The following is a 13,030-nucleotide window of genomic DNA, read 5'->3' as shown; positions in this document are numbered from 1 at the left end:
CTCACGTCGCCTCTAATTCGTTCAGTTTTGGCCGATTTGGGGCCCAAATTATCAATCAGATACAAATTCTGGGTTAAAGAGTGGCGACTCGGCCAAAACTACGTGATAAATAGCCCAAAGAAAAAGGTTATGTTGATGTTTGAAAAAACCTGACCCGAAATTCCCCTAGTGTCAAAATGAGCGCGAAAGTCATGTTGTTTTGTCAACAGGTTAGTCTGCAATAATGGATGAAATTAACGAAAAGTTCCGGCCCCAGCGGGACCCCAAGTTGGCAAAAAAGCCCACGGACTTCTCACGGTACGTGCCAGGGACATTCACCCGTTTTTAAGTATTTTGCCTTAGAGAGGAAACCTCGGAGGTGAGACTCCGCCAAGTGATTGAAAATGACGCGATTGACGCAAAATACGGCTTCGAGCGGGTGCGGGATAACTTAGAAAGGACCGGATTTTTGTTAAACATGCACGCGGTAACGTGGTTATGGACCAGGGGCTGGCTTGATAATGTCTGAGTAGAGTGAGATTTTAGATGAGGATAAGAGGTTGGTGGCGGCTGTTGACTTCTATTTCATGGAAGAGGACGGCGCCCGCTTTAAAGTGTCGTACTGTTACATGCCTTATTTTTACATTCTTACGAAAATTGAGCTCATTCAAGAAGTGAGCCAGTTCCTTACGAAAAAATTCTCGGGGACAATTGGCAAAATTGAAGTTGTCACAAAGGAGGATTTGGATTTGGTAGAGCGAGCAATTGTTGTTGCTAAACTTATGAGCGATTTTTCAGCCAAATCATTTGATTGGTTTGCAACAGAAGTACATAAAATTGTCGTTTTTCAACCAAACTGATTTAATTAAAGTCAGGAAGGAGATACTCAAAGTTGTGAAAAAGAACAAAGAGAGGGAAAGCTCAAACACCTATTACACCGAAATGTTGACGGACATTTTAGCAGACAAGGCGGCCCAAACCACCAAGACTAACACCGATCAGATGGAAAATATTCTCGATATTCGGTAAAGGACCCAAGTAACAATTTAAATGCTGATTAGATCTAGTATTACGGTTTTGTAAAAGTTTCATGAAGGTGGATAAGTGTAGATAAGTTGCTTGTCTACAGCCAAATACTCCCACAGATCGCAAATTTCTAATAGATGTTCTTTAGAATGCTTTAAAACTATTGAGAGTTAATATTCTTATAAATAATTTTAAATAGAAGATACAGTTTTATACATAGAGCAGCTATATTTTACTGCTGTTTCAGTTGAAATAAAAAAATATGCACTTTTTAAAGCTTAAAGAAATGGTGATAATTAAAAAAAATTAAAAGTTTTTATTTGGGCTCCCAAAACAAGTAACAAATTTTTTGTAGCGAGTATGACGTCCCCTACCACGTGCGTGTCTCAATCGACTTGAAAATCTTCTGCGGTTTATGGTACACGGTCAAGTGCAAGGGGGCCACAACCGAACCGCCGGTTATAACCCTCAGACCTGACCTAATCGAGCGTCCTGAGCCCATAGTTCTCGCTTTCGATATCGAAACAACTAAACTTCCTCTTAAATTTCCCGACGCTCAAACCGACCAAATCATGATGATTTCATACATGATAGACGGACAAGGCTTCCTAATCACAAATCGTGAAATCCTATCATCCGATATTGAGGATTTTGAATACACGCCAAAGCCTGAATTTGAGGGCAAATTTACGATTTTCAACGAACCGAACGAATTGGCGTTGATTCAGAAATTTTTCGATCACATAATGGACGTTCGACCGCACGTTTTTGTCACGTATAACGGCGATTTTTTCGACTGGCCGTTTGTGGAGACTCGGGCCGCTGTTTACGATCTCGACATGAAACAGGAGATTGGCTTTGCCAAGGATAGAAATGATGTTTATTCGTGTCGGCCTGCAATTCATATGGACTGCTTGTGTTGGGTTAAAAGGGACTCTTATTTACCCGTTGGGTCGCATAATTTAAAGGCGGTGGCCAAGGCGAAGCTGAGGTAAATAACCACTATTACATTCAAACAAGAATTTTAAAGTCAAGACGTCAGTAATACAGTTTGCTAATTTCTATTATATGAGTTTTATAAGAAATTCTACTGTGACACGAATAGTTTTGGAGCACGAGGAAGGAGTGTTAATAGTGTTAAGTCTTATAAAAGTTATAAAACAAGTGTATTATTTTTTCTACTTTTTCTATTTTTGTTGTTTCCTCTTAATTTTGTTAATTATTCGGGCTTTATCAGTAAACGACTTGATGCTGTTGACAGATCACACACTAGATTACAGTGATGACACCCAGCCCTCTTAAAAAAGTTCTTTTTAATATGAGTTAATACAAGCGAACTCCTTGGTGAATTTTAATTTTATTTTAATATTTGTGGTCAAGGTATGACCCTGTGGAGTTGGACCCCGAGGAGATGTGTCCTTTGGCGGCCTCCCAGCCGCAGGTCCTCTCAAACTACTCCGTTTCGGACGCCGTTGCGACCTACTATCTCTACATGCAGTACGTCCACCCTTTTATTTTCGCCCTTTGTACCATCATCCCTTGTGAGCCGGACGAGGTCTTGCGGAAAGGCTCCGGTGAGGCTTTCCCCAGCCCTTGGTCCCAACTTCGTCATTTGGCGGGTTTTAGGCACCCTTTGTGAGGCCCTTTTGATGGTGGAAGCCTTCCATTGCAATATCATTTTCCCCAATAAGGAGGAAACAGTCCTTAATAAGTTAACCGACGACGGTCATGTCCTACACCAGGAGACTTACGTCGGCGGCCACGTGGAGGCGCTCGAATCAGGGGTTTTCCGCGCCGATATTCCCTGCCGTTTTCGGCTAGAAACCGACGCCCTTAACAAACTAATCGAGCAAGTGCCCAAAACCCTCGCACACGCGATTGAAATCGAAGAGGGCGTGCCGTTGACCGACGTCACTAACCTTGAAGAAGTAACCAATGAGATTGTCGCAAAGCTGACAAGCCTGAAGGAACAACCAATGAGATTGGAGCGTCCGTTAATCTACCATTTGGACGTGGGGGCCATGTACCCGAACATTATCCTAACCAATCGGCTACAGCCGTGTGCCATCGTCGACGAGACAATTTGCGCCGCCTGCGATTATAATAAACTGGGCGCCAGGTGCCAGAGAAATATGGCCTGGATGTGGAGAGCGGAATACAGTGAGTTGGAGAAAAAATCGTTTATTCAACTCGTCAATTTTTTGTAGTGCCAGCGTCGCGAAATGAGTACCACCGCATCCAGCAACAACTCGAAACCGAGAAGTTCCCCCCGCAATATCCCGGGGGACCCCAGCGGGCGTTCCATCAACTCACCAAACAGGAACAAGCCGATTTGGAGAAGAAACGGCTCACTGTTTACTGTCGCAAGGTTTATAAGAAAGCTAAAGTCACCAAAATCGAAGAACGGACCACTACGATTTGCCAGAAAGAGAATTCGTTTTATGTCGACACAGTTCGGGCATTTCGGGATCGAAGGTATTTTAATTAAAGCCCTAAATAAAGTTCATAAATAAATGAAATAAATTTCAAATCCACAACAAAAAAATTCTGGCGAAAAAGTCATTAAATATTAATTGAATCATGTATTTTTAAACAAACTTTGAATTACTACAGTTCTTTTACTGTTTTGAATGTCATTGCTTTGATTTGGTTGGTGTAGGTATGAGTATAAAGGCTTGTCGAAAAAGGCAAAGCAGGCCGTGGCCGCGGCCATCAAAGGCGGCGACGCGTCCGAAATCAAGTCGGCCAAGAACAGGGAAGTGCTCTACGATTCGCTGCAATTGGCCCATAAGTGTATTTTGAATTCGTTTTATGGCTACGTGATGAGACGAGGGTTGGTGGTTTTTTCTTTGTTTGCATTTTTTCTAGTTGTTTTTTAGGGCGCGTTGGCACAGTATGGAAATGGCGGGGATTGTGTGTTACACGGGCGCCAACATTATAATGCGCGCTCGTGAAATAATCGAAAAGGTTGGCAGGCCTTTGGAACTTGACACTGACGGTATATGGTGTATTCTACCGGCTTCGTTTCCCGAAAATTTCGTCGTGCGTACCAACCACGAGAAAAAAAATAAAATTGTGGTTTCTTATCCTAATGCCGTGCTTAATGCCATGGTCAAGGAGCACTTCACCAACGATCAGTACCACGAACTGGTCGATGCGCAAAGTTTAAAGTACGAGGAACGGTCAGAAAACTCGATTTTTTTCGAAGTTGATGGGCCCTATAAAGCCATGGTACTGCCGGCGTCTAAGGAGGAGGGGAAAAAGTTGAAGAAGCGCTACGCTGTCTTTAATTTCGACGGTACTTTGGCCGAATTAAAAGGGTAGGGTCTAGGGATATCTAAAGGTTAGGATGTGAAACGACGTACGGATAAAACGTTCCGCCCTCCATACTTCCGATAATGTCGCCAGAGGGCGCAGTATAAGTTTTCAGAGAATTTGAAAAAATTATTGTGTCTAACGGTTAACACACAGCAAACAAAAAATACAGGTGGATAGAGCATTAAATTCTCAATAGTAAGACATTAACATAATGCAAAATATGTATAGTATACTATATTTAAAAAAAAAACTTTTACCAATTTGCACTCTGCGGTTACAGAAGCAAGAAAAATGTTTGAAAAAATACTTTTTTTTTGGTTCAGAAAATCGTGCGATTTTGTACATCGTTTCGTCTCCTAACTTGTAGTCCTCCGTAGTAATAAAATTGGCGAAAAAAATATTTTTTTATAGTTTTGAGGTAAAACGTCGCGGCGAACTCCAGTTGATCAAAAACTTCCAATCGTCGGTGTTTGAGGCGTTCCTCAAAGGCGACACTTTGGAGTCGTGTTACGCGGCCGTTGCCCAAATCGCCGATTATTGGTTAGATGTTTTGTTTTCGCACGGTCGTAACATGCCCGATTCTGAGCTGTTCGACTTAATTTCGGAAAACCGATCCATGTCGAAGAAACTCGAAGAATACGGCGGCCAGAAAAGTACTTCAATTAGTACCGCCAAACGTTTGGCCGAATTTTTGGGCGATCAGATGGTCAAGGATGCCGGTTTGGCTTGCAAGTATGTCATTTCGAAGAAACCAGATGGCGCTCCGGTTACAGAAAGGTGAAAAATCCCTCGTCCATCCAAAAATTTGGTCTACATTTGGACGCCTGTAGATAACAGTTGAACTTGCAGAGCTATTCCATTGGCGATTTTCCAATCGGAAGTCAGCGTCCAGCGGTACTACCTGCGCAAATGGCTCAAGGACAACTCAATAAACGAAGTCGACATTCGCGAAATCTTGGACTGGAACTACTACATTGAGCGCCTCGGTGGTGCCATCCAGAAAATCATCACAATCCCGGCGGCCATGCAAGGAGTGCCCAATCCGGTGCCACGTGTCCGCCACCCTGATTGGCTGCACAAAAAAATGCTCGAAAAAAACGACACTTTCAAGCAACGTCGAATCACCGACATGTTTGCCGCTTGTCCCAAACCGCAAACACTGCCCGACATTGAGGACTTTGGCGGTACTTCCAGCACCGACAAACGCCCCATTGTAACAACAATTAAACGAAAACGAGACTCCGATAAAGAATCAGGTCTACTGCCAGTGAGCGCAATTGTTTCCTAAATTATACTCTTCCGTAGAATCAGGTTTCACTGAAGAAGATCTGAGTAAGACGTGGCGTGAAGTTATGGGGAACCCGCCCCCTTACGGTACCACCAAGGAGGAACACTTGGCTTGGATAACGTTCCAGAAACGCAAGTGGCTGTTCCAGGCCATGCAGCGGGCCCAAGGCACCCGCAACAGGAAGAAGGCCAAGTCAAGTGCCTCAGTTTTGCGCAGCACCGTCACTGGTACTTTGAGCGGGTTCCTCCAAAAAGCCCAAAAAACCCTGCTGACGGTTCCTTGGCAAGTCATACAAGTGGCCCCAACGCCAGTCGCAGGCGAATACAAACTATGGGCCCTGATACTCAACGAACTCCACCAAATCAAGTTGGTAGTGCCGCGAATTTTCTACGCCAACTTGAAGGAATCAAAAGTGGTGGAAGAAGGCGCTCTGTTCAAGAAGTGTAACCGCACGTTGCCGCGTACGAGACAAGTGTACAACTTGTACATGTACAGTGTTCCCGAAGAAGTGTTCCAGGAACACGGCCGGAAATTGTACTTGGATCAGACGGATCCGAATGTTGAAGGCGTTTACGAGACGCAAGTGCCGCCGCTGTTTCGCACTTTTGTCCAGATTGGTTGCTTGTGTAAAGTGGTAGGACAGGTTTCAAGCTTGGAAAGCTTCCCATTGGACAATTTGGAGTTGTGTACGGCGCGAAACCAATATTTGGTCAAGGATTCGGTGAAAAGATTGTTCTTTTATAATCATCGGCACCCAACTAAACCGCAACAAATCTTCGGGTTGTTCTTGACTCCCTTGAAGAAGGCGCTGGTTGTGGTCGTTGATACGGTCAAGACCAACTTGATGCCGAATTTGAACAAGTTGTACCAAGCCGAACGAATGGCAAAGTGAGTACTGGATTTACAAAGTGGCTTATCAGCTCTTTCAAAACTATAAAAATATAAACTATAAAGATTGATAAAAACGCAAAATAGTCATTAATGATTAGTTCTCTCATTGAAACTTTAAACTAGATTTACTAAAAATTTCTAGGGTTAAAACAAAAAAAAACAATCTTCACATTTTTATTTTTATTTAATACACTATCGGACAAAAGTAAGGCAACATTTTGAAAAATATAGAAATTAATGTCTATCTAATGTAAATAAATTATGATCGGGCAAACTATGGTATTGTTAAAAGAATCAAAGGAAGCTACTGTCATTAATGTCAAGTAATTATTTATTAAGGTTGAAAAAAACCGCTTTGTTGACTTGTAGTGTAAAAAAGGATTATTTTAAGACGACAAAAGTAAGGCAACATTTAGATTTTTTTCAAAAAATGTTGTTATAATGAAAAATTTGTTAGGCCAATATTAACAGTTCGTCTTGCGCAACAAGAGCCATGCCAACGGGTACACCAATTGGTAAAGAGTTGAAAGAAAGAGTGATCGATGCTTTCTTAAACAATGAAAAACAAGCGGATATTGCAAGAAGATTTCAACTGCCTAGATACAGCGTGTCTAAAATAATTATTCGCTACAACGAAAGAGGACATTTAAACAATAATCCAAAATCGGGACGACCACGAAAAACCACTATAAACATGGACAGACGCATTAAAAGAATTTCGGAAAACGATCCATGGAAATCTGCATCTAAAATTATAGCGGAAATACCGGAAGTAGGAGTTAGTACACGAACAATTCAAAGAAGACTGGTTGCAGCAAAGCTTTTTAGTAGACGTCGTGCTAAAAAACCTTTGATTTCAGAAAGAAATAGACGCGCCAGACTTCAATTTGCAAGAAAACATTTGAATTAGACAAAGCAAGATTGGAGGAAAGTTCTTTGATAGATAAAATCAAGGAAGTGTGGTCAAATCTGGATGAAAATGTTATTCAAAAATTAATTTCTTCAATGCCCAGACGGTGCCAAAAAATTTTACTTAATAACGGCTATGCCATAAATTATTGAATTTTTCGTTCTATTTATTTAAACTTTAGTGTTGGGTAGTGTTATGTAAATGTTGAATCAAATAAAATTTGAGTTGAAAATATTTTCTGACAATGTTGCCTTACTTTTGTCGCATTAATATCGGGCTTTTTTATATTTCAAGCTAGTAGTATGTCATAATAATTACCCATAGGCTATCCATTTTCAACACGAATAAGAATATCTTTAAACGTTTATTATAAAATTAAATTGAAGGTAAATACCAACTCTTAAAATTTAAAATACCAATATTTGTATATTTTTCAACATGTTGCCTTACTTTTGTCCGATAGTGTATTTTTATTAAATAAAAAATAAACAAAATTAAATACATAAAAAATTTTATTAAATAAAATAAACTTCACATGCCACTGACCGCACTTTGATATTAAATAATGATTCATAGGAAGGAAAAGGGCACCGAGGACGACTCGCTCCCGCCCGCCAGCGTCACGTTCGAAATCCGCGTCGAGAGCGACCTTGGCCAGGTCTACAAAACCCTGCAAAAAGCCCTGCAGTTCTACAAGGACGAAAAGAAAGGTCCAACCCTCCTTGCCGTCCAATCGGCCCTTGAACCGGCAACACTGCGTTCGCGCATCCCCCTATTTTCGGACTTCCCCCAAGTGCAAATCCACATCACCGACGAGGAGGAGCTGTACAACGTGATGGACTGGCAGAAAATTGGCGGCCGTGCCCTCGTCCGCCACTATCTCAACAGCGAAAAAGTGCTCGACTTGATGATCGAGCAAAGTCGGTACTTCCACCTCCCGGTCGGTAACATGCCCCCGGACCCGGCCCTCTTCGGTTCTGATCTCTTCTACGCCCGACACTTAACCAAACACAACCACGTGTTGTGGTGTTCGCCAACCGACAAGCCCGACTTGGGCGGCGTTGAAGAAAACGACTCGCGATTGTTGGCCGAGAACCAGGAGGGTTCGAGCGAGGTGTGCAATGTACCAGGGTGGTACTCGAGCGTTTGCATCGAGTTGGACGTTGATTGCTTGGCGATTAATACGCTCCTGCAGTCGCACCACGTGACTGACATCGAGGGCACTAGCAGCGCTACGGCGTTTGATGGAGTTGGGGCCACCTCATTGGACGATTTAGTCGGAGATAACCCGACGGTTTACGACGAAACGGCGCGGTGTGCCGAAGCGTTTAAGATTTTGCGCACGATGGCCAGTATTTGGATGCGGGATATTTCGCTCTATCAGAACATTTTCGCCGATTTTCAAGTCGTTCATTTCTATCGGTGGTTGCGGGCGCCTAAAGCCCTGCTTTACGATCCGGCTTTGTTGCGGACGTTGCAGAATTTGATGAAGAAGTTGTTCTTGCAGCTCGTGGCCGAGTTTAAGCGGCTGGGGTGTACGATTATTTACGCGAATTTTAACAAGATTGTCATCTGTTCGAAGAAGAAGAGTGTGGAGGACGCGATGGAGAATGTTGAGTTTGTGGTCACGTCGATTAGGAATAAGGAGCTGTTTCATTCGTTGGACATTTCGTTTAGGCAGTGTTGGGAGACTTTGGTGTGGCTGGATCCGGCCAATTATGCGGGGGTTCAGGGGAAGTTGCCGGAGGACCTCAGAGAGGAGGGCAACGAAGAGGAAAAAGGTCAAGTAAGAGGTTTTTGTTGCTGTTTCGTCAGTCCGATTTTTTTATTTTAATTAAAAAAATACTGTTCCCGTCTAGGGAATTTTGTGTCAGTTGGTAACGGTACGTGTATTTCGGAAGTAAAATTACCGTTGGGGGCGCCACTGAGCTAGGTCGAAAACAGTAACCATAAATGGCGGGAAAATGTTTATTCGGATATTTTGAGCGTTGTACGAATTTTGGGGCTTCACAATTATTACATTGCCTATGCGGAATGATTATTGCATCTTTGATGCAAGAAACTTATGTTGATAAATGAGAGATGACGAGGAAAACACGAATAACGAATGACTGTTTGGTTCACTTTCTTTATTGAAAAATTATTACAAAGACATTGAAAAGCCTACCTTTTGGCATAATTTACGTTTAAATATATCAGCAGTTGTTAATCTTTATTGTAGTTTTGTAGATTTACCGCAGCATTTCATGATTTTTTCAGTGGAAAATTCTAACCTAAAATTCATAACACTTCACTAATTTATTGGTTTCTTGAGCCAAACTTTGTGTTCGCTGTGATCCATTACTTATAATCTTTAATTAGACAACTGTTTGATAACACTTTGTAATCAAAATTTAAATTATTTTATCCACTTTCAAGTTCCAACAATAAACACTTTATACCACGAAAAACTACAGAACCAAAGTCAACGTTAGGATTTACCACCACGTACTTTTAAAGTAATTCTTTCTATTGTAAGTAATTAACACTATACACGCAAAATTGTTGAACAATTCATTAAATGTCAGTTAAATGTGGCATTACTAAAATTTCTTTACTGTTTTCGGCATAGTTCAAAAGTCATCACCAGAGGGCGTCTAGTTAATTTTATTTCCGATTCCTCGCATTATGGAGAAACTCTCGAAAACTAAATATCCCTAAATTCATTAAAGTACACTGTACTTTAATGAAGCTTAAACAACTCCTACTGATAACCGTTAATAAACTTATTATAAACGCAAAGTGTAAAAATTACTTTACATTATTTCTATGTTTATAGCAACAATTTTCATTGTTGTATTATTATTTGTTAAATTCCGATTGTAGTCTAACATTGTGATGAGCTGGAACCTGGCGCAGCGTCTTCCCGAAGCAGGGGGCTGCCGGACCAATTTCAGCGCCGTAATCGCCGGCTACATCAACGCAACCTTCACTAAAATGAAGGAAACCGAAAACAGTACAATAGCTCGGGCCGTCTCGAGCCAACCCACATTCGGAATCGGGGCCAACGAAGACGTTCGACAATACGCCAAAGAAATTCTCTCGGGGGAAATCACCCAAGAACTGTTCCAGTAAATCCCCGACTAGTCCGTCCACAAGTCGTTCGTTAATTCAATTAATTTGTAGAATCACCGAACGCATCAACAATCGGCTCAAACCGCTCCCGGATGGCACAAGCCCGGCCCTGGAATTTGTCAAGGCCGTTTGTCAAGTGCTGGGCCTTGATGCGGCCCTGAAGGACACTGTGTCGCACCTCAAGGCCAATCTTTTGCGTCTAGTTGGCGTGGGCGAGTTTTCCGAAAAGGCCGAATGGAGGGACACTTCAGTGTCTTATGTTATTCCTCAAGTGATTTGTAAAAGTTGCAATCACTGCAGGGATATTGATTTGGGGAGGGACACCCACAGGTCAGAGGCGGCTTGGGTGTGCCCTTTGTGCGACTTTGCGTACGATAATGGGGAAATCGAGCTGTTTTTACTCGACACAATTAACAGAAAATTTCTCGCGTACAATTTGCAAGACTTGCAATGCAAGAAATGCGCCCAGATTAAGTTGGAGAATTTGGTTTTCCACTGCCAGTGCGCGGGCGATTTCAAATGTTTAATCTCGCGGAGCGAGCTGGTGAAGTTGATTGAGACATTTCACCTACTTGCCGATACTTTCAACATGTCGGCTTTGAGGGAAAATACTGAACAGATTTTGAAGTTGGTTTAATAAAGCGAGTTTTTAATTTAATTGTTCATTTAAACGACTAATTACATAAATTTATTTCTCCAAGTTGATTGGATCGATCACAGGATCCGTGAATTTGAACGTTGGGAACTTGGTCATGTCAACGCCAGGACCGCCCCCATAGACCTTGGCCACCTTCTCTAGCTCGGACTTGAGCTCGCGCTCAATCTCAGGCGAGGGTTCCACGAGTTTGGTGCCACTTTTACCAATCAATTAGTACAGAAATGAAGAGTTCGAGTGGAAACTTACCCTCCACTTTTCTGTTTGTATTCTTTGATTTTCTCAATGAAGAGTTGTTGGATCGGGTCGGAGGCCTTCTGCAAGCAGGGGGCGAGGATTCCGATGTTGCGTGAGTGGACTGTGGCACGGACCGACCTGTGGATATTGTTCAAAAGATGCGAAGACAACATCTGAAAAAAAGAGGTTAAGTCTTATGTAATCGGGCAAAATTACGTAATTGGTGGGATCAATTCATACGTTTGTGTCCAGTGATTAAAAGTGAGGGGACACTGGGGTGGACTTGACGTACCTTGAGGGAATTTGAGCGGAAAATGCAAAAGTCGAAATGACACCCTTTAACCCTTTTCACAAATCGGTGTTTTTTTGTTTGTTAGGTTGGTGGCAAATTGAGAAAATTGATCGATTTTTTTTTTGAGCTATTTATTAAATTATTCTGGCGAATCGGCATGTTTTAAACTAGAATTCGTATTGGATTTATAATTTGGGTCTATAATCCCAGAAATTAATGAATTATTACTTGTTTGACAAGACGCGAATGGGTTGGCAATAGTGTCAAATGGCCATGACCAGGGGTATGAAAGTAAAGCCACGCTATTGGTTGATTAAAAATAGTTCCTAATCCCACCGTACAGGAGCGCATTAGTAGCAATTAGTAGGCAGCACACATCACAACGCTGTATTACCAGGCCAGGCATTTTGATATCGTAGCCTGTAATACCGGCAACGGCCATGCATGAACAATTTTTGTCATTGTATTGTTGGTTGCCTATTAAACAAACCACTTCACCAGAATTCAAAAGTCCAGAAGCTTATAGACAACTTTGTTGAAATTTAATTTGTTATTCAATGTTAATAACGCGAATGGACCAGTCACATTTGTCTAATTTGGTCAAGTACTCAGTTAATTGCGAATTAAATTAACGACGCTTTTATAAACCGGTGCTAGGATTGATAAATAGTGTGTTGAACAACAAAGAAGACAATTCCAATAGTTCGTATAAATAATATGTATGTATGTATTCTAATGAAAATGTGTTCTTTTTAATTGTCAAAATGTAAGGTCATGAGATCTTTCAATTTGAATTTAACTGAATTTGAATTAATACCATACATAAAAAACAATTGTTTTTTTAAGCATTCTAGAGCTGTTTTTTTTTTAATGAACACTTGTAACTAATATGAAATACATGAAATATTATTATTATTTGACTCAAAATATGTTACACCTCAAAGCAAAAAATTTGTTCTGAACTATATATGATCGACACACAATTTATTGCGATTTTTAGGTTGGTAATCTCACAAATTTTGATGCTAAAATTAGTTTTAGCGTATTTTGATTGCCACAATTAATGTTTTAGTTTTAAACTTGTCCAAAATAAGTTAAAAGGTGACAAATATGACATTCTACAAATCGACGAATTAATTTTCACACAACTAGGAAGTTTTATCCATAATTTACAACAAACGCCGCGGCACAAATTTTAAACCAACCTCGTATGAAATAATTTTGTGTTGGCGCGCTTTATTTCCACTGAATACGTCACAAATGTCACCAGATTATTGATTTTTTAATACGGGGCAGTTCTAAAAGTAATTAAAATTAGAG

General features: G+C 41.2%; 2 protein-coding genes across 4 annotated transcripts; one reads left to right on the top strand and one right to left on the bottom strand.

Moving 5' to 3' along the window:
• Nucleotides 1-11,184, top strand: PolE1 (DNA polymerase epsilon subunit 1). 2 transcript variants are annotated; one of them, XM_015981376.2, is made up of 17 exons: nucleotides 1-126; nucleotides 210-297; nucleotides 343-466; nucleotides 513-731; nucleotides 778-1,004; nucleotides 1,361-1,996; nucleotides 2,386-2,579; nucleotides 2,632-3,165; nucleotides 3,213-3,480; nucleotides 3,665-3,838; nucleotides 3,885-4,325; nucleotides 4,735-5,100; nucleotides 5,173-5,579; nucleotides 5,629-6,499; nucleotides 7,989-9,198; nucleotides 10,278-10,522; nucleotides 10,578-11,184. In XM_015981376.2, exons 2-17 carry the CDS (start codon nucleotides 224-226, stop codon nucleotides 11,161-11,163), a joined length of 6,576 nt encoding a protein of 2,191 aa, XP_015836862.1. In that variant the 5' UTR covers nucleotides 1-126; nucleotides 210-223; the 3' UTR covers nucleotides 11,164-11,184. The 2 variants fall into 2 exon arrangements, with proteins under 2 accessions (XP_015836862.1, XP_064211685.1); XM_064355615.1 differs by lacking the exon at nucleotides 1-126 and having other exon boundaries at nucleotides 171-297; nucleotides 5,635-6,499.
• ATPsynCF6 (ATP synthase, coupling factor 6) lies at nucleotides 11,155-11,863 on the bottom strand. Of its 2 annotated transcripts, none has more exons than XM_008197173.3 (3): nucleotides 11,711-11,863; nucleotides 11,431-11,591; nucleotides 11,155-11,380 (listed from the first exon to the last, which is right to left on the bottom strand). In XM_008197173.3, exons 2-3 carry the CDS (start codon nucleotides 11,589-11,591, stop codon nucleotides 11,215-11,217), a joined length of 327 nt encoding a protein of 108 aa, XP_008195395.1. In that variant the 5' UTR covers nucleotides 11,711-11,863; the 3' UTR covers nucleotides 11,155-11,214. The 2 variants fall into 2 exon arrangements, with proteins under 2 accessions (XP_008195395.1, XP_008195396.1); XM_008197174.3 differs by having other exon boundaries at nucleotides 11,659-11,807.
• Nucleotides 11,864-13,030: the final 1,167 nt, after the last annotated feature.

Source organism: Tribolium castaneum, chromosome 3 (genome assembly GCF_031307605.1).
Source record: "Tribolium castaneum strain GA2 chromosome 3, icTriCast1.1, whole genome shotgun sequence".
Classification (NCBI taxonomy): Eukaryota; Metazoa; Arthropoda; class Insecta; order Coleoptera; family Tenebrionidae; genus Tribolium; species Tribolium castaneum.
Note: the sequence above shows the minus strand (reverse complement) of the source record. Positions and strands in the feature narration are given on the sequence as shown.

Excerpts from the sequence above, each read along its gene's own strand:
- PolE1 (XM_015981376.2), top strand. The coding sequence starts at position 224 with ATGGATGAAATTAACGAAAAGTTCCGGCCCCAGCGGGACCCCAAGTTG. Across the intron at positions 1,997-2,385 it reads GTGGCCAAGGCGAAGCTGAG|GTATGACCCTGTGGAGTTGG; the intron begins GTAAATAACCAC and ends TTTGTGGTCAAG. Across the intron at positions 3,481-3,664 it reads CGGGCATTTCGGGATCGAAG|GTATGAGTATAAAGGCTTGT; the intron begins GTATTTTAATTA and ends TGGTTGGTGTAG.
- ATPsynCF6 (XM_008197173.3), bottom strand. The coding sequence starts at position 11,591 with ATGTTGTCTTCGCATCTTTTGAACAATATCCACAGGTCGGTCCGTGCC. Across the intron at positions 11,381-11,430 it reads TACAAACAGAAAAGTGGAGG|TGGCACCAAACTCGTGGAAC; the intron begins GTAAGTTTCCAC and ends GATTGGTAAAAG.